The sequence below is a fragment of the Acomys minous genome (genome assembly GCF_964271855.1).
Source record: "Acomys minous genome assembly, chromosome: 9".
NCBI lineage: Eukaryota > Metazoa > Chordata > Mammalia > Rodentia > Muridae > Acomys > Acomys minous.
Genome location: NC_140490.1, coordinates 84168313 through 84190976, shown reverse-complemented (window position 1 = coordinate 84190976; position 22664 = coordinate 84168313). Strand labels below are relative to the sequence as shown.

The window sequence follows — 22664 nt, the reverse complement described above, 5'->3', positions numbered from 1 at the left end:
AAAAGCCGTCAAGTCCAAATTCAAGCGCATCACCCCAAAAAACGCCTCAGGGTCTGGATTAGTTGACTGCCAATCTTGACAAGCACCGCCTCCGGCGTGTATTCATTGGCTAGAGCACCCGCCCGGTAGAGTCCTTTTGCTAAGCTCCGCCCCGGAGCCCACCCACGTGACTGGCCAGAGCCATCATTCTCATCCTGGATGCCGCCCCGAGAATCTGGAACTCTCCCTTCATTGGGCTTCCCGACTTCTCGCGTGACTTCCAATTGTCCACCCAGCGCCGGCAGCCCGCGGCCTATTGAGTCCTATAGCCGTCAATCACTCCGTGGCTCCCGCCCCCTGCGTCTTGCCGGACTCTGACTGGTCACCCGGATCTACGGCCCGCGATTGGCAGGCGTGGAGCGACAGCCGTATCCCACTGGCTGCTCCGCGCCGTCTGTCACACCGGCGGCGGGAGGAGGTGCCCCTCTTCCCCCCTCGTCGTCTTCCCAGCCGCTGGCTTCCCATCGTGCTCCGCGGCCGTGTGGAGCGAGGCCTTGTTCCCGCGTTGAGCCGCCGCCGCCGCCGCCTCCTCAGCTTGAAGCCTCCGCGCCAGGCCCGTCCGCGCCGCGCCATGTCGGACTATAGCACCGGAGGCCCCCCGCCCGGCCCGCCACCTCCCGCCGGCGGAGGAGGAGGAGCCGCGGGTGCGGGAGGAGGCCCTCCGCCGGGCCCACCGGGCGCGGGAGACCGGGGCGGCGGAGGCCCCGGCGGCGGCGGCCCGGGTGGAGGAGGCGCGTCCGGGGGCCCTTCACAGCCTCCCGGGGGCGGCGGCCCGGGGATCCGCAAGGACGCCTTCGCCGACGCCGTGCAGCGGGCCCGCCAGGTGAGAAGGCCGCGAGGGCGCGTGCGCGCGCGGGGGAGGGGGCGGTGGCGCGCGCGCGCGCGGGGTCGCGGGAGGGTCACGTGGGCGGCGGGCTTGGGGCGGGGAGTCTGGGGCCGCCTTGGCATAAGGGTGACCCTCATCGTGCTTGGAGTTTAGGGGTGCGCTAAAGGGGGGGTGGTCTCCGAGAACTAGACCTTGCAACTGGAAGATCCCTATTAGGATACCAGGGCTTGCAGCCTTGGGGTTCCCTGAGACACCCACCCCTAAACTGGCATCAAGTGTTCTCTTTTAGGATAGGAAGGTTGGAGCCTTGGAGTTCACAGTTATTCCTGAGTGCACAGGAGGATTCCTCCAGGACCCACAAAGATTGCAGTTTGGAACAGTGTCCCCAAAAGCTATCCCCCAAGCTTGTACTCATATTTACACTCAAGACACAAGGGCTTGTATTCCGGGGGGGGGGGGCCACTCTAGAATCCAGGAGGGTTTGTGGTTTGAAGAGGGTTTGCGAAGGCCTGAGCTTGAGTGTCATGAGGGTGTCCCCAAGAATCACTTCTGGATTTGTACTGGGACACCCCTCTTAGGATTCGTGAGAGCTTGGAGTCTGAAGCAGGAGCCATTCCTAAACTCATGAAGGGTGAGGTCAGAGATGGTGGGGGAATCCTTCTCAGAGCCCCACAAGACCTTGGGATCTTAAGAGGCCCCGAGAGCCACTCAGGGTTTGTAAAAGTTGCATTCAAGGATGCTAGGGGACCACTATTCAGACATATAAAGGCTCAGAATACCAGGGAGTTCCGAGACTGAGCCCTAGGTTTGCAAAGAGCCGTAGCTTGGTCATATACTTAGAAGGTGAGAACCCATCTTGTGCCCTTCCAGAAATCCAGCACCCGCCTTGCTTTACACACCCCTACTCCCATTTCTGAGCAGGTCCCGCAACCCATCCCATTTCTGTCCTTCCTCTTGGATCTTGATGATTAAGAGAGAACTCTTTGTGAGAGAGCTTGGGCTTTGCAGTGAGGTGGGAAAGATGGACATGGTTACCGCTTTTTACTGTTAAAAAGAATTGTCCGTCTCCCTTTGGGAACAAGACTTGTTTTGATGATAACATATAGAAAGAAGTGCATGTGCTGGTGTGGCCCAGCTCAGCTTTGCTCACAACTCCACTCTGGTCAGTTCTGAAAGTTGAACAGGACAGGCTCACAGTGGATGGTGGTGTCCTGAGGTTGTCCTAAGGCCTCTGGGGTGAAGGACTGGTTCCTCCCAAGGTGCGAACCCATTGGCTTACTACTCTCTTCATTGTCATCTCTGCCTCCTTCACTCCAAGGTGGGGTGGGCTCTTGCATGCCTTTTTTTCTGGTCATCCCCCAAAATGTCTCATTAAGAGGCAGCTTACCCCGGGTGTGTGAGTGCTGTCAGTGGCGATGACACTCCCTGTCAAAGGTAAGCATGCTTTTTGGGGTTTTGTAATAGAGTAGGCCAGATCCAGAGTTCAGGATTTGAGGTGTGTTGCTGGCATGGGGGTGATGTGAAGATGCTGTCTGTACACTTGAAACTCAGTACTTGTCCCAAAGAGGCTTTTGTTTTGGTCATACTGGAATGTCAGGTGCCTTGAAGGCAGAAGCCTGGCTGAGATGTCTCAGGATATTTTTATAAAGATGTCAAGGGTAAGAGGAAAGTTGGAAGGACCACATTGAAGTCCTGTTTGCTGCTTGTTGGAGGTGACCCAGGAATCCCTGTCCTCCTTAACTGCTGTTCCCTTTGCACTTAGAACAACTTGTGGGCACAGGTCTGCCAATAAGGAGGAATAGGGAGTCTGCAGTTCTTAGAAAACTTGGGAGACCTTCCTAAAAGTTTCCAGAGTATCTATGCCCACAATCCTCCCCTAAATGAGGGGGGGGGCACTCCAGGCCAAATCTTGAGGCAAACAAGGGTTGCTTGGGATGGTAACTCGTCTATATTTCCTACCTCGTCCTAGATTGCAGCCAAAATTGGAGGTGATGCTGCTACCACCGTGAATAACAACACTCCTGATTTCGGTTTTGGGGGCCAAAAGAGACAGCTGGAAGATGGAGGTAACTGCTGGTAGTGGCAGTGGCTGGTTCTCACCTGTGAGGGAGGCCTAGGGCTTGAAAGTAGCACTTTGTCCCAGTGAGGCTACAAGACCGGGGAGCTAGACCAGCTTTTTGTTCCATCTGCCACCCTTAGGTATCAGGTAGCTGAGAGAAGGGCAGGTCAATTGAGACTAGGGAAAGTTGTAGGTTCTTAAGATTGTTTCTTCCCTGTGGGAGACTGACACACAGCACAAGCATCACCAAGGTGGCTCTTGAACAGGACACTTGTTCCTGGGCAGGTCCAACTGTAACCTGGAAGAACCCTGTGATGTTACTAATGTTCACATGTTAAAAGTGTTTTTTTGTTTGTTTTGTTTTGTTTTGTTTTGGCCGGGGTGGTGGCTCATGCCTTTAATCCCAGGCAGGGGCAGGCAGATCTCTGTGAGTTCGAGGCCAGCCTGGTCTACAAAGTGAGTCCAGGAGAGCCAGGGCTACACAGAGAAACCCTGTCTTGGGAAAAATGAACTTTTTCACTCTGGGATAGTGAATGACTTGGGCATGTTGCCCCTTTCTGGGCCAGCACCTACTAACCCTTCATCTAGACTATTCTGCGGGGCTAGTGGTGAGAATGCCTGGAACATGCTGCACCAGCTTTGGGGTTGAGGCGGTGTAGGTGGGTGGTGTTGCATCTGACAGTCTCTCTCATCCACAGACCAGCCAGACAGCAAGAAACTGGCTTCCCAGGGAGACTGTAAGTCCACTGGGTGTGTGGGCACGGGGCATTGGGGGTATTGGGTCTCGGAAACCTGTATGTAGTGGCTCAGAAGGTTTAGGGGTCTTCAAGCCTGTGGAAATAGAAACAAAAGCTTTAGAGGCAGGCTTTTTTTTTTAAAAGACATCTATTTATTATTATGTATATAGTGTTGTGCCTACATGTACACCTGCAGCCCAGAAGAGGGTGTCATATCACATTATAGATGGTTGTGAGCCACCATGTGGTTGCTGGGACTTGAACTCTGTAAGAGCAGCCAGTGCTCTTAATCTCTGAGCCATCTCTCCAGCCGTAGAAGCAGGCTTTTATGGGGAGAGGCTACAGCGCCCTCAGGATGTAGATCCATGCACAAAGTCATGTAGTGGGTTCCATTTGTCCCGTGCAGGGACATCATGGGTTGGTGTTATGGGGCCCAGATAGATGCTAAGCTAGACTCCACTTTAAATTTCTCTCCACAGCTCTTGGTTCTCAACTGGGACCCATCCATCCTCCCCCCAGGTAAGCTATCACTGGCTTCCTGTTTGTTATCTCTGGTTTTGGGGCTGGCATAGAGGCATCTCTGGAGCAAGGAGATGCTAGCAGGCCTGGGGATTGTGTCCACTAGTATGCTTTGTGAAGTGGGATGGGTTGTAGCTGCTGGAGCAGCATGGTTCCACACTTTGACTGGTCAGATGCTCCCAGGGTGATCAGATCCTGTGGTGCTGCTGTCTGGCTGCCTCAGACTGCCTGGCGTAAATGTGACCAGGTTGTTGAGAGAGGCCAAGGGTTTCTTTGATGAAATATTGTAGACACTGACTGGAGAAAGAAAACTGTGACAAGCCCCCTTTTACTGACGTCTGTACTGTTAGTGTGGTATGAAATGTACAAGGTGGGAAAGCTGTAACCCAGCCAGGAGAGCACTCATCCTGGATTACCTCCCGGCCACCCTGCCTTAAAAAACAAAACAAAACAACACAAAAAAAACACAGGCAACATGACACATCTGTCATCCTAGGACTTGGGAGATGAAAGCAGGGGGATTAGGAGTTCAAAGCCAGCCTGAGCTATATAGAATTTTGTCTCCAAAACCAAGTGTTTGTTCTTACCTGAGGAAATGGGATTGCCATGGGCCGCTTGTCGATCCTTGGATGTCTTCAAGCCATTGCCCTTGGATTGTTGTGGCAGGCTTGCAGCAAAGGCCCTGGGACTTCAAAGGGCTGGGTCTTTCTCTCCTGGAGAGCTGGGGTCTCTTCCCTAGCTAGAGCCTGACGTTGAGTCTTTTCCCACAGGACCTCAATGACAGAAGAGTATAGGGTTCCAGACGGCATGGTGGGCTTGAGTGAGTGTGGGTCCCCATGATGAGGGTGGGGCCTGCAAGCCTCTGGCTGCCTTAGGCCAGGGGGTTTCTGGTAGTGTCCAAGGGATCACTGTTGGGGAGCCTTGTCTTGGGTGCCCTTACTCGGCCTTCACTTTTCTTTTCTTTCTACCTAGTCATTGGCAGAGGTGGTGAGCAGATTAACAAAATCCAGCAGGACTCAGGCTGCAAAGTTCAGATCTCACCAGGTAAGGCCCTCTGTCTGTAGTTTCCTGGGACCCCAGAGCGGAGCGGGCTCTGCTGGGTGGTTGGTTCCTGCAGACGCAGCACAGCACTGTCCATGTTCAGGTGCTGTTGCCCTCTTCTACTTTGTATCTTATTGCCTATGTCTTTATATGTGTGTGGGGGTGTGCACCTGTCACAGCACAGGAGTGGGGTCAGTTAGTGGTCTTGTCATATGGGACCCAGAGATTGAACTCAGGTCCTCTGGATTGGTGATGAGCGCCTTTGCTCTCTGAGCTGTGTCCTTGCCCCTTGCTTTCTCTTTGCATGTGAGGTGGCTTAGGGGAATGTGGGCTTGGTCATGGGGGTGCTTCTTTCCAGGTGCATGCTCTATGCTGTCACCTTAAAGCATCATGAGATAGAAATTAGTGATGCAGAAAGCAGCATGGCAGGGTGACCCTAGCTCTGAGGCTGCCTGGCCCTGCTCCTGTGGAGTGTGTGCATGGAGCCTTGCTCAGAAGTCTTTCACATTTGATCCCGGGTCCCCATGCTGCTAAGAGACATCCTAAGCTGATTTCTGGAGTCTCCTCTTTCCCCCTCACTATCTGACCTCTTGCCTTGGCCTCTTGTGTGCTAGGGTGATAGAGTTGTGGTGCTCTGCATGTCTACCTCCTGAGTTCTGTCTTCCCCACTGAGTTTTAAAGAAGCAGCCTTCTGGTGTCTCATGGCAGGGGATAAAGTGATTTATAGGAGAGGGCTACATGCTGTCCTGGAAGTTTTATGTCCCCACAGCAGCAGCCCTCCACTCTGGCCACTGAGCTTCTCTTCTTTTCTGCAGATAGTGGTGGCCTCCCTGAGCGCAGTGTGTCCCTGACTGGAGCCCCCGAGTCTGTCCAGTAAGTCCCTAGCTGGGTCTCCTGCAGGAGAGGGTGGCACCTATGTGTGTCTTTCCAACCTGACCTATCCCTAGAGCTGTGTGGACAAGCTGACACCCCCTCTCAAAGCTGAATAGCCCCAAGTCCTTGGCACCCGCCAGATACCTGAGCTGTGTGTGCTCCAGATGCACACTCTGAATGCCACCCTGTTACCTCCCCAGAAAGGCAAAGATGATGCTGGATGACATCGTGTCACGGGGTCGTGGGGGCCCCCCAGGACAATTTCATGACAATGCCAATGGAGGTCAGAATGGCACGGTGCAGGAGATCATGATCCCCGCTGGCAAGGCTGGCCTCGTCATCGGCAAAGGTGGGGAGACCATCAAGCAGCTACAGGTACGTAGCGGGACAGGCTGAAGCATTTGTCCCCGGTCCCCAGCAGCGCCCACCAGAGCCTGCCTCTGACAGGCACTTACATTACAGGAGCGTGCCGGGGTTAAGATGATTTTAATTCAGGATGGCTCCCAGAACACAAACGTAGACAAGCCACTGCGGATCATCGGGGACCCGTACAAAGTTCAGGTGAGGGTCCAGGCAGCATGGACTCTGCAAGGCTCCACTGTCCAGCCTGCCCTGAGGTCTTCTCAGCTGCTGCCAGGAGTAGCTTCTCTTAAGCCCTTTAGTCTTTTGCCTTTCTAAGGCATTGTGTAGTTAGTTCCACAGGGATGTGGGGGACCCTCGCAGGTGCCAGGAAGTGGGTGTTGATGCGGCCCACTTGCCTGTGCCCACTGCTCAGTGTGGTGTGTTCACAGCAAGCCTGTGAGATGGTGATGGACATCCTGCGAGAACGTGACCAGGGTGGCTTTGGCGACCGCAATGAGTATGGATCTCGGGTCGGCGGAGGCATTGATGTGAGTGCAGGCACTCCAGGGGGGTGGGCAGCTGGGAGCAAGGCAGAGCTAGGGGCGCACTGTGTGACCTGATGCCTCCTGGCCTCCCAGGTGCCTGTACCCCGGCATTCAGTTGGTGTGGTTATTGGCCGGAGCGGAGAGATGATCAAGAAGATCCAGAATGATGCTGGTGTGCGCATCCAGTTCAAGCAAGGTGAGGGGTGGGCGCCACCTTGACCCAGACTGTGTCTATACCCCCAGCTCTTGCAGGCCCTCAGTGCCTTTACAGATCTGTCAGTTTCTTTTCTGGAACCATTATTTAAGATTGCTTAGCTAATTTCTGTGGACCCCCAAAGGTGGGAGGACACTCAGGCTGCTACTCTTGAGTGGGTGGGCATCTTCTGAGAAACAGGACTGTCTGCTTGCTTGCATGAAAGCATCAAATCAGGGGAACTGGTCTCTGAGGAAGCTTGGCTTTGCTTTTTCTTGGTGTGGATGTCAGATGATGGGACCGGCCCCGAGAAGATTGCTCACATCATGGGTCCCCCAGATCGGTGTGAGCACGCAGCCCGCATCATCAATGACCTCCTCCAGAGTCTTCGCAGTGGGCCCCCAGGTCCTCCAGGGGCCCCTGGCATGCCCCCTGGGGGCCGGGGCCGAGGCCGAGGCCAAGGCAACTGGGGCCCTCCTGGAGGGGAGATGACCTTCTCCATTCCTACTCACAAGTGTGGGCTGGTCATCGGCCGAGGTGAGTCCCCAAGGCCCTGCCCTTGCCCTGCCTAGCTCTGCACTTGCCAGCCCTTCACTAACTGTGGCCCCATAGGTGGTGAGAATGTGAAGGCGATTAACCAGCAGACGGGCGCCTTCGTGGAAATATCTCGGCAGCTTCCGCCCAACGGGGACCCCAATTTCAAGTTGTTTGTCATCCGGGGCTCGCCCCAGCAGATTGACCATGCGAAGCAGCTCATTGAGGAGAAGATAGAGGTGGGTTCTGTCCGGTGCTGGTGAAGGTGCCCCTCCCCCCTGGATTGCAAACTGCAGCTGCCACTTTTTCCCTCAGGGTCCCCTCTGCCCAGTTGGACCAGGCCCTGGGGGACCAGGCCCCGCTGGACCCATGGGACCTTTCAACCCTGGACCCTTCAACCAAGGACCTCCAGGGGCACCCCCACAGTAAGTACTTTTTGGCTTCCTGGGTTGTGGGGCCTGGCATAAGAGGGACAGGACCTTGCAGCCTGGTGTCATGGGTGCCATGAGAGGGTGTACTGCCTTTGACCTTGGTCTCGGTCCTATATCAGCTCCAGCTTTTGGGTGATGATAGGGGCTTGTTTTCACACCCTCGAGCCAGCTCTCATGGACACCTCTCCCTTCCCTTGCAGTGCTGGCGGTCCCCCTCCTCACCAGTACCCGCCTCAGGGCTGGGGCAATACCTACCCCCAGTGGCAACCGCCTGCCCCTCACGACCCAAGTAAGTGTCAGCACCACAGAGGAAATTTAGGAGGTGACACTAGGCCAACTACTGTGTCTTCCCTCAACCAATATCTTTTCTTTTATAGACAAAGCTGCTGCAGCTGCTACAGACCCAAATGCTGCCTGGGCTGCCTACTACTCCCACTATTACCAGCAACCCCCAGGCCCTGTGCCAGGTCCTGCCCCAGCCCCAGCCGCCCCACCTGCGCAGGGGGAGCCCCCCCAGCCTCCACCCACTGGCCAATCAGACTACACAAAGGCCTGGGAAGAGTATTACAAAAAAATTGGTAAGTTCAGTGTTGGGGAGCAGTGAGGTATCCTGTACATTGTCCAGCTTCCCTGACACCCTGTTCCTCAGGCCAGCAGCCCCAGCAGCCTGGAGCACCCCCACAGCAGGACTACACCAAGGCCTGGGAGGAGTACTACAAGAAGCAAGGTGAGCTGCTGGGTGGGGCCAGGGGTGAGCCTGCCTGGGTGGGTTCTTCTGCCAGCCATTCACTATCTTTGTGCCCACAGCACAAGTGGCCACTGGTGGGGGTCCTGGAGCACCCCCTGGCTCCCAGCCTGACTACAGCGCTGCCTGGGCTGAGTATTACAGACAGCAGGCCGCTTACTACGGACAGACCCCAGGCCCTGGTGGCCCACAGCCGCCTCCCACCCAGCAGGGACAGCAGCAGGCAAGTGGGAACTGCCACCCTCCTCCTCCTCCTTTCTCCTTCCAACCCCCGGCCACCGTCCATCCTGCCTTAGTGGGTAGCGCCGGAAACCCTTTCCCCTGCGGGGTGTGTCCTTGATGCCAGCCTCGGGCGCGTGGCCAGAGTCTCCCGGAGCCCCACAACCCCGCCGCTGAGAAGCACCCACTGGGTGCAGAGGCTCACGGAAGAGGCTCCTCCGGCAGCCGCTGTTGGTGCGACGTTGTCGGGTGCTGGGGGCACCGGCCGCAAAGGTGGAACTCTGAACTGCTGGGGTGTCCCGGGTGGGGGCAGGAAGTGGGGACTGCGCTGGGTGCCATGCCGGTCGCTGAACCCACTTGCTCAGAATCTGGCCACTTGGGAAGAAAATGTCTATTTTTCCCCCTTCTCAGCATCACTATTTGGGTTTTGTTCTTTTTTATTCTTTTATTTTTTTAAAGCCACCATCTTTATCTCCCGTGTCCAAGTAACTGTGTTGCAGGCGGCCCTGGCTCTGCTGGGATGGAGGGGAATCCACTGAGGGGACTGGGCCCTCCCTGCCTGGCGAGGCCACCTCTTGTGTGCTTGCCTCTGTGTCCCGGTCTTGTCTGTGAAGTGGGCATGACGATCGTTGCCACCTTCCAACCTACCTCACAGGGGTGTTGTGGGGACACCGTGGTCTGAATGTTGTGATGCCGAGCCGCCGCCTCCCTCCTGCCCTTTCCCCACCCTGGCACTTCTCCCCTGTGCGCCTCCTTCCCACACCTCTGGCTTCTTCTGCTGCAGACCCTCCTCCTCCTCTCCCTCCTGCTTCTTCTCCACCAAGGAGCAGTCTGACTTCAGCGAGTCCCCAAGGCAGGCAGACAGCGCCCCGCTTGGCCTGTGTGGGCTTGGGCCCGGCCTCCTGGCTGCTGCCTCCTGTAGCCCGGCCACCCTCCTGCCATGACCATTCCTGTCTCTCCCTCTCCACAGGCAAATGAAGCAAATGGATGTGAACTTCATCTGTGAAAATATTTTTTTTCCTCCATTTTTGTTCCATTTGGGGGCTTCTTTTATTGGTTTCTATATTTGATTGGTTTAGTGAGAGAGCAATGGCTGCCCGGGGTGTAGGGGTCCCCTCATGCTGAGGCGCTCCCTCTCTCATTCTGTGTGTCTCACATTTTTTTCCTTCCAAAATCAGATCCTTCATGTTGAGCCAGCCTTAGAAAATAGCGAGAATTTAACCTCTGCCAAAAAAAAAAGTTTAAAAATTAAATCACAAAGAGCAGAACAAAACCTATAAAATGATATATATATAGAAATATATAAATCTCTATCCCCCAGCCTCTGAGCCCACCCCTCTGAGGGAAGTGGTTCACTTTCTCCCTATTGCCCGGGGCCCTATTCTTGTTTTTAAATAAACTTTTTAAAAGGAAAGAAACAGTCACTCTTGCTATCTTTTTTTTTTCCCCAGTGGTTTTTTTTTTTTTTTTTTTTTAGTTAGAGTTGGAACATTCCTTGGACCAGGTGTGGGTGTCGCAGGCTCCTCCTGCCCTGCCCATCTTTTTCTCTATCTCTGTCTCTCCCCTCTTCTCTCCCCCCTGCTCTTCCCTGGCTCCGCCTTGTACCCACCCCAACCCCAGGACTGGCCTGGTACGTTGTCATCTGTTGAAGATGAGATAAACTGAGAAAAAAAAATGAGAACAAAACAAAAAAAATTGTATGGCAGTTTTTACTTTTTATCGCTCGTTTTTAACTTCACAAATAAATGGTAACAAAACCTCGCTTTCTTGTTGGCTGCCATCTGTCTCTCCTGCCCTTCAAGTAGGCTTCTGAAGTGGAAGTGCACTGCTGCTGTCTAGGCAGTGTAAACAGCCCTGTCGATGAGACGCTGTATGGATTTTAGAGGGTGGTTTGCAAGCCTGTGCTTTCCTAACCTCCCGTTTCCCTGCGCAGGGTAGAGAAGATGGGAGTAGAGTGCAGTCCCAGAGACTACCTTTCCTTTCAGGGAGCCCTGCCCAGATTTCTCTGTCCCTTTGGGATTTGAGGAACCAGGCACTGAAGAGTGTCCCCAGGGCTCGTGTTCCCATGGATGTGGCCACAGTTGTCACTAAGGCTGCCTCATGGAAGCATCCCATTGGGGCACAGGCCTGACTTTGAGTGTGTGTCGCTAATATTGAGTGGAAAGTAAGAGGCCAGGCCTGGGTGAATGATGTCTGGGCCACCAAAGGCTCTGAGGCATTGTGCCATGCTGTGAAGTTCCCATCTGTGATCAAAATCAGTCAGCAGCAGGGAGATGGTATAGCAGGTCAAAGTGCTGGCCCCAAAACCAGGTGCAGTGGCTGGCTGCAACCCCAGTCAGATGAGGGGCTTGGACAGTGAGGACAAACCCATTCTCCCAAGCTGCCCTCACACCAAACCATGCCTTGCATGTCCACATGATGCAGTGACAGCTGCCACCTCTAGGTAAAGTTGGTTTCCCTTCAGCTGTGCTAACTAGTTACCTCTGCCTATCAGGGGCCCTTGTTAGCACCAGGGTCTCACCTCAGGTCTGGCTTCTGTGTGCTGAGCGGAAGGGGGTAAGCCAGACGTCGGGCCCACCCTGGCTTACTGCAGACTCTCAATAACTGAACAGCACTTGGCAAAAATGTTTTCAGGAGCCTCTTCAGCCAATATCTAGGGAGAGGAAGCCAAAGGATCAAGGAGGCAGCCCATGGCCCTGTGCTCCATCAGCCTGAGTGCCATCCTGGGACTGGGTATTGGGAGGGAGGGGGCATGGAGGAAGGCAGAGACCGCATGGGTCCAGAGAGTAGGAAAAGGCAATCTCCCATATTTGCTTCCCATGGAGATGAGGACACCGCCAAAGTCTTCCACTGCTCCTTGTGCTAACCACCCTGAGCCAGATGTGCGGGGAGGGGAGTGCCAGGGCTTCATACCACGACGGTGACTGTGGTGGGAACCTGCTGCAGCTTTCAGGAGCTATAAGCACATTCACTGGCTCAAACGAGACTGAGTTCACGGCCAGCCTGGGCTACCTGAGGCCTCAGCCTGTGCTGACCTAAGGAAATGGGATTTCCTCCATCATTACATACTGGGGGAAAAGGCAAACCCCAAGCTAGCTACACAGGGTTCACTTCTGGGTACCCACATTTCGCAGAAGGTTCTTTTGCTGGTAAAAGGTCAGGACGGGCTCACACAGGGTATAGTGTGTCTCCAGGCGCTTGCGGATTGCTGGCTCTGAATCATCCGCCCGGTGCTCCACCTGGCCTCGGTGTAGCACTCTCCGCACCATGGTCTCCATGGAGCAGTCGAATGCGATGACTATGTTGGGGGCCCTGCCCACCTAGGCAGCAACCAACAGGATAGGGTGAGGAGAGGGCCCTGCACCCGTTCCCGAGCCTGTGAAGCTGGGCATCAGGTCTATGAGGGCATCAGGTCCCTTGGAGCTTGAGGACAGATAGTAATGAACCACCTATGTGGATGCTAAGAACTGAACTCAAGTCCTCTGCCAACAGCAATGTATACTCCTAAACATTTTTGAGCCATGTATTGTGGCTCAGGCCTTTAAATGCCTGCACCTGGGAAACAGGAGGATATTCTGAGTTTGAGGCCCAGCCTGGTCTACAGAGCTACTTTTGTTGTTTTGAGACAGAGACCTGCCTGCCACTGCCTCCCCAGTGCTGGCACAGTGCATGCTCTTGACTGCTGCGCCATCTCTCCAACCCACAACCTTGTCTGTGAGGCAGGGTCTCTCATGGCCTAAAACTATACAGGTAGCCCAGGCTAGCAGCTGCATAGTGAGCTGTAGGGATTCTCCTGTCTTCCCCTACTCAAGAGCTGAAAGGAAACACACTATACCCAGGGTTTTGGTTTTTGTTTTTGTTTTTGTTTTTGGGTTTTTTGTTTTGTTTTGGTTTTTTGAGACAAGGTCTCTCTGTGTTAGCCTTGGCTGTCCTGGAGTCACTTTGTAGACCAGGCTGGCCTCAAACTCACAGCGATCCGTCTGCCTCTGCCTCCCGAGTGCTGGGATTACAGGCGTGCGCCACCATGTCCGGCTTATACCCAGGTTTTTATGGGGCTCAGGCTCACATACTTGCAAGGCTAGCTCTTTGCTGACTGAGCCATATCCTGTACCCCTAGGTTTGCTTTTTAAGGGTCTCATGTCCCAGCTATCAGGAAACTCCTAATCCTGCTTCTAAATTTGAAATCACAGGTGAGCACAGCCACACTAGCTATGTTCTTTTCTGCTTTGCTTATTTGCTCTTGGTCCTTTATTTATTTATTTAGAGACAAGGTCATTATTTTATAGCCAAATCTGGCCTTGAATTTACAATTCTACTGTCTCAGCATTCTGAGTGCTAATACCATAAAGCCTTTTATTTCCATTTTCTTGTTTATTTTTTTATTTTTAGATAGGGTCTCGCTATATAGCCCTAGAACTATTCCTGTAGACCAGGCTAGCCTGGAACTCAGAGAGGTCCGTGTGCCTCTGCTTCCCAGGTGCTGGGATTAAAGATATGTGTGCTAACTCACCTCCCTGCCCTTTTCTTTTGGACAAAGTCTCATGAAGCCCAGGCTGCCCTTGAATTTCCCATGTAGCCCAGGATGACCCTGAATCCCTGATCCATGCTGAACCTTGATCCTTCACCTCCCCAGTTGAGTGCTGGGATGACAGGTGTCACCCCAAGTGCACCAACATGCTTGGTTTCTTGCTTCCCATGGGGTCAGGGACACCACAAAGTACCTTCTCATCCATACACTCTGAGCTGACAACTAACAGGTTTCACTTCTCCACAGGCCCTGGGGATGGAGCCCACACAGGGCTTCAGATATGAATGCTGTGCCTTCTAAACTTTGCCGTGGTGGGCAGTGAGTGCATGTGTAGAGCATTAAAGACAAACGGAAAGAATGAAGGTTCTCTCTGCCCCTTGCCCCTCGGCCGATCCCTCCTCATAGGCAGCAACGTCATCTGCTGCCTGGCCCTCTGACAGTATGGTGCCTGCATGAATGGTTCTGGAATTTCATCCTTTTTCTTTTCCTTCCTTCTATTATTACTGGATGGAGGATGTGGAAGTTAAAGGGCAGCTTTGTGAAGTCTGCTCTCTTCCACCTTTATGTGGATCCTGGGGTGAACTCAGGTTGTTAGGCTTGGCAGCAAGCACTTTTACCTACTGGCCCCTCTTCATCCTTTTTTTTTTTTTTAAGATTTATTTATTGTATATGAGTGCTTTATCTGCAGAAAAGGGCATCAGATAACATTATAGATAGTTGTGAGCCACCATGTGGTTGCTGGGAATTGAACTCAGGACCTCAGGAAGAGCCATTTCTCCAACCCCTCTTCATCCTTTTAAAAAATATTTTTAAGGCTATATATATATGTGTGTGCTACATGCATGAGTGCTGATGCCCACAGGGGCCAGAGGCTTGGGGTGCCCACGGAGTTACCTGAACTGGGTGCTAGTAACTGAAACTCAGGTCCTCTGGAAGATCACTGAGAGCTCTTAACTACTGAGCCATCTTTCCAGCCAAAATCCAGCCTGCCTGCCTTTCCTTCCTTACCTTCCTTCCTTGCTTTGTCCCTCCCTCCCTCCTTTTTTTTTCTACCTTTCTTATTGTGAGACAGAAAGTCGTCTGTGTAGTGCTAGTTGCCCTAGAACTTTGTGGACCAGGTTGACCTCAAATTCAGAGATCTGCCTGCCTCTACCTCCTGAGTGCTGGGATTAAAGGTGGGTGCCACCATGCCCAGCCCTTTTTATATAGATGCTTGGCCTGCGCAGTTCCTCACAGGATGGAGACCATGTGCTCCATACTGGCAAACAGGTATTTCCTGCTTCCTTGGAACCACTAGTCAGTCATCCATGAGTTCAGACACCCTAGATAAGAACCTACTGGACACTGGTGCAGTGATTGCCCAGCGCTGCCCACCTCTTTCACACTTTGCCCGTAGATGACTCAGAGCACCTGATTAAATTGTCACGGTGCTTATGCTCAAAACTAGTCTGTAGGTGTTCAGTACATGGGCAAGCTTCTTCCCTAAATATATTTTTCTTACATGTCTTTACTTTGTCCATGTCATGCTTGTGTCATGGTACATGTGGGGAGGGAGAAGACACCTTGCAGGAATCGGATCTCTCCTTCCAACATGTGGGTTCAGGAGTCAAACTCACATCCTCAGGCTTGGACACAAGCCCCATTATCTGCTGCACACTCTAGCTGTCCCCCCTCCCCCAGTGATTCTAGTCTGAGCTTCATTGCATGCTTGGATATGGGACCTGCAGGAGCCAGGGTCAGCGTATTTATATACATCTCACAACCCAGGAAAGCAAAGAGTGGGCACAGAATGAATGCAGCCGTGAACCACAGGGTGGTGGCGCACGCCTTTAATCCCAGCACTCTGGAGGCAGAGGCAGGTGGATCACAATGAGTTCAAAGCCAGCCTGGTCTACAAAGTGAGTGCAGGACAGCCAAGGCTACACAGAGAAACCCTGTCTCAAAAAACCAAAACAAACAAACAAACAAAACCTCTGGGTGCAGTAACACATGCCTTTTAATCCCAGCACTCCTGAGGCAGAGGCAGGCGGATCTCTCTGAGTTCGAGGCCAGCTCGGTCTACAGAGTGAGTCCAGGACAGCCAGGGCTACACAGAGAAACCCTGTCTCAAAAAACAAACAAAAAACCCAAACAAAAACAAAAACAAAAACAAAAAAAACATCTGTGCAGTAGTGGCGCACACCTTTAATGCCAGCACTCAGGAGGCAGAGGCAGGTGGATCTCCTGAGTTTGAAGGCAGTTTGGTCTACAGAGCGAGTTCCAGAACAGTCATGGCTACACAGGGAAACCCTGTCTGAACAAAGAAGATTTATTCTGTGTGGGTATCATAGAGTACAGGTACATTCTTAGGTCTACACTGTGGCTGGGTGATAGAGTTTGATTCCAGCATCCACCTGATGGCTCACAACCATTTAAGTCCAGTTCCAGGAGATCCAATGCCATGTTCAGACCTAGACCTCAGAGGGCACACCAGACAGACATATCTGTGCTGGGCATACATGCATGCAAGCAAAATATTCATGTGCATAAATTTAAATATCAAAAAAGCAAGGAAACAACAGTTACCCGTCCAGCCTGCAGTGGTGATGCATGCCTGGGTTCTTTGTATTCAGGAGGGTTGCAGGGACTTCCAGGCCAGCCTGGCTACATAGAGAGACACTGTCTCTAGAAACAGCAAAAAACAACTACGAGCCAGTTGGACAGTGCTGTCTCACTTCTGTCACCCAGCACTGGGGAAGTGGAGGCAGGAGTAAAAGCTCAAGGTCATCCTTGGGTACTTAAAGAGTTGGAGGCTAAACTGGGTGAGGTGGTACACGTCTGTAATCCCAGAACTCTGGGAGGCAGAGGCAGGCAGATAGATGAGGCAGAGTTCGAGACTAGCCTGGTCTACAAAGTGAGTCCAGGACAGCCAAGGCTACACAGAGAAACCCTGTCTTGTAAAACCAAAACCAAACCAAACCAAAAAGAATTGGAAGCTACCCTGGGCTATATCAGACACTCTGAGGACTGAGCAAGTGTCTGCAACCTGAGGGCTGAGGCTGTTCCACCCTGACTCCTGGGTTACAGTTTCACATTTTAAGTCCAGGACAGCCAAGGCTACACAGAGAAACTCTGTCTCGAAAAACAAAACAAAACAAAAAAAGAAAAAAAGAAAAAGAAAGACATTGTAACCAATATTTAAACAAGGGTGGGGGGTGCTTCTGCAGCAGAGCTCCCAGCTTCTCATAAACCCTACTGGCTTGGTAACGTGGGTCCTGCACGTCCCCATGGCAACAGCAATGTGAATGTTTCCTGGGCCCATTGGCAACACTCTGCATGGATAAATTCACTCTCTGAAATCCTCATGGATTCACACCATCAACATCACAAATTTTTTTCATGCATGTGTTTGTGACTGTGGAGGTCAGAAGTCAGCCAGCATCAAAATTTTACACACACACACATATATACTATACTATATATATTACTTAATTTATATACTATATATTACATATATACTATATATAATATACTATATACATTATATATACTATATATATATATATTACTTAATTTTGCTTTATGTGCATTAGTTGAGGCCATTAAATCCCTTGGAACTGGAGTTACAGACAATTTGTGAGCTGCCATGTGGGAGCTCGGAATTGAACCCAGGTCGTTGGAAGAACAGACAGTGCTCTCAACCACTGAGCCACCTCTCCAGCCTCCTAATTTAAGATTTTTTTAAAAAAATATTTTATTTGCATAAGCATTTACCTGGGTGAGTTTATATACAGTATGTACACACAGAAGCTTGTGAGGGCCAGAAGAGGGCATGAGACCCTCTAAAGCTGGAGTCACGGGTCCTACGAGCCAGCGTGGACATGCTGGGGACTGAGATCAAGACCTCTGCATGAGGCCGGGTGTGGTGGCACACGCCTGTAATCCCAGCACTCAGGAGGCAGAGGCAGGCAGATCGCTGTGAGTTCGAGGCCAGCCTGGTCTACATAGTGAGTCCAGGACAGCTAAGGCTGACAGAGAAACCCTGTCTCAAAAAAAAAAAAAAAAAAAAAAAAAAAAAAAAAAAAAAAAAAACCTCTGCAGGAGCGGGAAGTGCCCTTAACTGCTGAGCCTTCTCTCTAGCCACTGTTTTGTCCAATTTTTATTATTTGAGGCAGGGTCTTTCTATTGAGTTCCCAGCCTGCAAAATAACTATTCCCCTGTCTCAATTGTGTCAGAGGCTTACTGTCTCCTGCTAACCTAGGCCTAGTCCTGGAAGCTTCTAGCCTCCATACAATCTAACCTAGGCCTAGAACCTAGGCCTCTGAGGTTTTGTTTTGTTTGTTTTTGTTGTTGGGTTTTTTGTTTGTTTGTTTGTTTTTTGTTTTGTTTTGTTTTGTTTTTTCAAGACAGGGTTTCTCTGTGTAGCCTTGGCTGTCCTGGACTCACTTTGTAGGCTATGCTGGCCTCGAACTCACAGAGATCTACCTCTGCCTCCTGAGTACTGGAATTACAGACACATGCTTCCTTCTACAAACTAACTTTACCCTCTTTTGGGATTAAAGGCGTGTACCACCAAGCCTGGACCGAAGCTTTTCTTTACCCGATACTTGCTCTATACCAGACGGGCCTTGAACTCAGATCTGTTTGCCTCCGTCCCCTGGATGAAAGGCATGTTTGTATTCCATCCAGATCACACAGACCTTGAAGGATGTGATCTCTGACAGAACAGCCATATTCTGAATTAACATTCCTCTACACCGGCTCAACTCCATATGTAGCCGAGGCTGGCCCTCAGGATCCCAGTGCTGGGGTGACAGGCATGTGCCTCCATATTCAGCTTCCTACCGTGACCATTACTGAGCCACAAAAAAATAAACTGACTGTGCAGACTGGGCGGGGCACGTTGGGTAGAGGGTTCACCTAACACATTCAAAGCCCTGGCTTCAACACACACAACCCAGGTGAGCTGGCAGAGACATGCCATCCCAGCACCCCAGAGGTGGAAGCAGGAACATTAGGTGTTCAAGGTTAGCCTCTCAGGCATTGCAGAGTTTGAGACCGGCCTAGGCTATATGAGATCTGAAGGGAGGAGGTGAGGCGGGGGTGGGGGGGGTGTGGGGGGGGTGTGGGGGGGGTGTGAGGAGAGGAGGGAGGACAGGAAGGAAGGTCCTATCTCCCAGCTTCAGGTCCTCCCGTATCCATCCCATATCCATGCACTTTTACGCAAAGTGCTACAAGGGTGGCCTGGGCTCTCCACACAGGCAGCAAACCCCGCCGCCGCCCCCCGCCCCCCGCCCCCCCACCAGCCCCTGCCCAGGACACTCTAGCTCCGGGCTCAGGTGACTCACAATCCGTTCAAACTCTTTGGCCTGTTCCAGCTCTCTGGGGAAGCCATCGATGAGGAAGCCGCGGCTTTCTGGACGAGACAACAAGTTGTCACTGACCATGTCCAGAATGAGACCCTGGGAGGGAAAGGGCGTGGACTCAGGACTCAGTGCCGGGGAGGACCTGCCCCCCACCTCCCCAGGGGCCAGGCGCCATGTCGGTCCTTCAGTTTGAACCTCTCGGAGGTCATAGGAACAGGACCCAGCACAGAATCACTGGCTTCCTCTCTGCTTGCATGCTTTTAAAAAATACTTTGTATTTTGACTCTACAGATGCCTGTGTGTGGATATGCTCAGGTGAGTTCAGGTGCTCCAGAGGCCAATGACGTAGGATCCCCTGGGGCTGGATTTTACAGGCGCTTGGTTGAAAGCCACCTGAGGGGGTGCTGGGAACCAAACCCACGTCTACGGAAAGCCGTTAAGTGCTCTGTAACAGTTGATCCACCTCACCAGCAACGAGGCATGTAGCCCAAGCTGGCCCTGAATTCAGAGATTCCCTTTCGTCTGCCTTCTGAGTGGTTGGCTCTTATCTTTCTTTCCTTTACCCCAACCCCCCCCCCCCCCCCCCCGCATACACACCCACATACTGAGCCCAAGGCCTCACAGATGCTAAGCAAGCCCTTGTTCACAGAACTAGGCTCTCAGACCTCATATTTCTTTTTAGAGTCAGTCTCACATAGCCCAGGTTGGCCTGGAACTCACTCTGTAGACCAGGCTGGCCTCAAACTCTTAAGAGCTCCTACTGCCTCTGCCTGCCAAGTGCTGGGATTAAAGGCGTGTGCCACCAAGTCCAGTGACCTTGAACTTTAGATCCTCTTGCCACCACCACCCCCAAGTGACAGGGGTGTCCCACCATGCCCATCAGACATTGTAAGACTCCACCAGACAGCTTACCTGACACACCATCAATTCTAGGTAAATCGCTATACTTTGCTGTGTAGGGGATGAAGTGTGCCTGCTCAGGCAATTTGCTTCCTGGATACTTTCAGTAGGGTCCATTGAATATGTGGGCACACAGATGATTTGTTTAAGCAATTTATTTACTTGGGTTTAATGTAACCCAAAGTTGACCTCAAATTCCCCATTCTCCTGCCTCAGCCTCCTAGGTGCTGGGATGACAGGCATTTGCCACTTCATCTGGCTTTCTTTTTTTCCCCCTCTGTCCCCTCCCCCAATGCCTGAGATAGCCCCTCATATATCCCAGGATAGACACCCCCCCTTTTTTTTTTTTTTTTTTTTTTTTGGTTTTTCAAGACAAGGTTTCCCTGTGTAACAGCCCTGCCTCTCCTGGACTCACTCTGTAGACCAGGCTGGCTTCAAACTCACAGAGATCCACCTTCCTCTGCCTCCTGAGGGCTGGGATTAAAGGTGTGTGCCACCACAGGCTAGATTCCTGTAATTTATTAGATCTTTAAAAAGAGGCTATTAGAGCCAGGTGTGGTGGGCACGCCTGTAATCCCAGCCCTCGGGAGGCAGAGGCAGGCGGATCGCTGTGAGTTCAAGGCCAGCCTGTTCTACAAAGTGAGTTCAGGACAGCCAGGGCTACATAGAGAGACCTTGTCTTGAAAAACCAAAAAAAAAAAAAAAAAAAAAAAAAAAGAAAAAAAAGAAAAAAAAGCTATTAGATCTCTTTATTATTTATCTAGTTGGGGAGGGGTGGTGCATGTGTCACCCGCAGGAGTCAGCTCTTTCCTTCCATCATGAAAGCCTCAAGGATTGAACTCAGGTTGAGAGGCTTGGCTGCAAGGGTCTCCACCCACTGTGCCATCTCTCTGCCCCCAGAATGGATTGTCTCTGTAGTCAGATACCCTAGAACTCCTTATCTTCCTGACTACACCTCCCAAGGGCTGGGTAGCCCAGTATGCACCCAGTTTCTGTGGTGCTAGGGATGGGTCCCAGGACTTTGTGCATAATAGGTGTCACTTTGTTTTTTTGTTTTGTTTTTTTCCAAGACCAAGTGTATCCCTGGCTGTCCTGGGCACACTTTCTAGACCAGACTGGCCTTGAACTCACAGAGATCTGCCTGCCTCTGCCTCCCGAGTGCTGGGATTAAAGGCGTGCGCCACCACAAACAACGTGTTTTGTTTTGTTTTGTTTTGTTTTTTTAGTTTGAGTGTTTGCCTACATGTATATCTGCACACACACGAGCGCAGAGCTCTCAGAGGCCAGGAGAGAGCGCCAGAAACCCCGGAACTAGAGTTACAGTCAGCTGTGAGCCACCATCCGGATGCTGAGCAGGAGCATGCCCTTAACAGACACATTGTCACAGCAAGGCAGTGGCTGGGCCAGGAGACCCTGGCTTCCTAGAGACTCTGTCCTGCCGTGCCCCCTTCTCCCTTGAACTCTCACCGTGGGCACCAGGAGTCCCTGCTGCATGATGTCCCGGATCTGCCGGCCCCGCTTGGTGCTCCTCTGAGCCTCTTCCCGCAGCAGCTGGCCCAGCCCGACGTGGCAGAAGCCGTATTTGGTAGCCATATTTCGGCACTGGGTCCCTTTCCCGCAGCCAGGGCCCCCCACCACGAAGATGATCAGCAAGGACTTCAGGACGCCTGTCAGTGTTCGAGGAGGAAAGAGTGGGTACTAGTGCGTGTCTTTAGGATGCCCTGGCCTCGCACTGAAGGATGCCACTGTTGGGAGCTCCTTGAAGGGTTCCAGTGACTTCATTACCCCATTTTCACAGATCACGGAAGAGGAAGGCTCTTAAACTCAGCCAGGGGCACCCTGCTCCGCCCACCTTTCTATCCAGCCTGCTTGCCCCTCTAGTCACACCTCCCCGGTGTTGGAGTAAGGCTTCCCTGCCCCTTTTCCCCTTCCTCTTCCTGTCTCAGATGCCCATGTCCTCCAGTTAGCCAGGGTTCTTCCTCCCTTTCTACTCGCTTTGGTCTTTCTAGCCAGCCTCTGTAACTCAAGGCGGAGCGCCCCCACCCGTCCATGGTGAAGAAGTGAATGTCTCCGCTACCAGCCACATCTGTGGAGTCAGTAGTTTATGGCTCAACGTCTGTGTCTCCCTGCCCCTTTGCTTAACCAACAGGCTTCCTTTCTTTAATCCCTCCCTCCGGAGTTGAAATGTCCATTTTCGGAGACTGGCTTCTCTATTTGTTTTTGTTTTCCGAGACAGGATTTCTTTGTGTAGCCTTGGCTGTCCTCGACTCCCTTTGTAGACCAGGCTGGCCTCGAACTCTCAGAGATCAGCCTGCCTCTGCCTCCCAAGTGCTGGGATTAAAGGCGTGCACCGTACTTAAAGGCATAAACCCATCTCCCTCTTCCGTTGCCCACTGTTAACCAACTGCCCTCATGACGTTACCCTTCTCCTGGGGCCTCAAAGCTCTGCCCATCTGAGGCAGCGTGGACCCGCGCAGACCCATCCCGCCCGCATGCTCGGGTACGCGGAGGCCAGTCTCCACCCTGCCCTGACCCCTTGGCTTCGCTCTACGTCACAAGGGGCTCATTTTGCAAGATGTCGGGGATTCCCCAGGTACCAGGACACAGAGAAAGCGGAATCCCAGACCCGCCCCAGAGTGCAGAAAGCCATTCCACAGAGCGGGCCTCCGTCGCTATGGCAACCCAGCCTCTGCGCCCGCATCTCGGCCACACTTGCGCATGCGCAAGAGTGCTGAGGCCCTGCTCACCAGTAGACTCCGTTCCCACCCTACCCAGGATGCTTCACGGT

The 22664-nt window shown here is 52.5% G+C and overlaps 2 protein-coding genes across 4 annotated transcripts; one reads left to right on the top strand and one right to left on the bottom strand.

The window, feature by feature from the left end:
• The first annotated feature begins 240 nt into the window (after positions 1–240).
• KHSRP (KH-type splicing regulatory protein) lies at positions 241–10864 on the top strand. 2 transcript variants are annotated; one of them, XM_084796124.1, is made up of 19 exons: positions 241–862; positions 2835–2931; positions 3623–3661; positions 4141–4180; positions 4951–5000; positions 5153–5224; positions 6037–6094; positions 6295–6469; positions 6557–6655; positions 6886–6984; positions 7075–7177; positions 7466–7711; positions 7787–7947; positions 8024–8133; positions 8340–8428; positions 8517–8717; positions 8789–8866; positions 8947–9107; positions 10074–10864. In XM_084796124.1, the coding sequence occupies exons 1-19, from the start codon at positions 611–613 to the stop codon at positions 10107–10109; spliced, it is 2166 nt and encodes a 721-aa protein (XP_084652250.1). In that variant the 5' UTR covers positions 241–610; the 3' UTR covers positions 10110–10864. The 2 variants fall into 2 exon arrangements, with proteins under 2 accessions (XP_084652250.1, XP_084652249.1); XM_084796123.1 differs by having other exon boundaries at positions 248–862; positions 8947–10864.
• LOC311605522 (adenylate kinase isoenzyme 1-like) lies at positions 10195–22594 on the bottom strand. 2 transcript variants are annotated; one of them, XM_084796132.1, is made up of 6 exons: positions 22299–22592; positions 21344–21543; positions 18959–19072; positions 12229–12423; positions 11625–11756; positions 10195–10327 (listed from the first exon to the last, which is right to left on the bottom strand). In XM_084796132.1, exons 1-5 carry the CDS (start codon positions 22357–22359, stop codon positions 11688–11690), a joined length of 639 nt encoding a protein of 212 aa, XP_084652258.1. In that variant the 5' UTR covers positions 22360–22592; the 3' UTR covers positions 10195–10327; positions 11625–11687. The 2 variants fall into 2 exon arrangements, with proteins under 2 accessions (XP_084652258.1, XP_084652259.1); XM_084796133.1 differs by lacking the exon at positions 18959–19072 and having other exon boundaries at positions 22299–22594.
• Between the last annotated feature and the right edge of the window lie 70 nt (positions 22595–22664).

Excerpts from the sequence above, each read along its gene's own strand:
- KHSRP (XM_084796123.1), top strand. The coding sequence starts at position 611 with ATGTCGGACTATAGCACCGGAGGCCCCCCGCCCGGCCCGCCACCTCCC. Across the intron at positions 2,932-3,622 it reads GAGACAGCTGGAAGATGGAG|ACCAGCCAGACAGCAAGAAA; the intron begins GTAACTGCTGGT and ends TCTCATCCACAG. Across the intron at positions 5,225-6,036 it reads CAAAGTTCAGATCTCACCAG|ATAGTGGTGGCCTCCCTGAG; the intron begins GTAAGGCCCTCT and ends TCTTTTCTGCAG.
- LOC311605522 (XM_084796132.1), bottom strand. The coding sequence starts at position 22,359 with ATGGGTCTGCGCGGGTCCACGCTGCCTCAGATGGGCAGAGCTTTGAGG. Across the intron at positions 21,544-22,298 it reads TTTGAGGCCCCAGGAGAAGG|GCGTCCTGAAGTCCTTGCTG; the intron begins GTAACGTCATGA and ends GAACACTGACAG. Across the intron at positions 11,757-12,228 it reads AAAAGAACCTTCTGCGAAAT|ATATTGGCTGAAGAGGCTCC; the intron begins GTGGGTACCCAG and ends TCCTCTCCCTAG.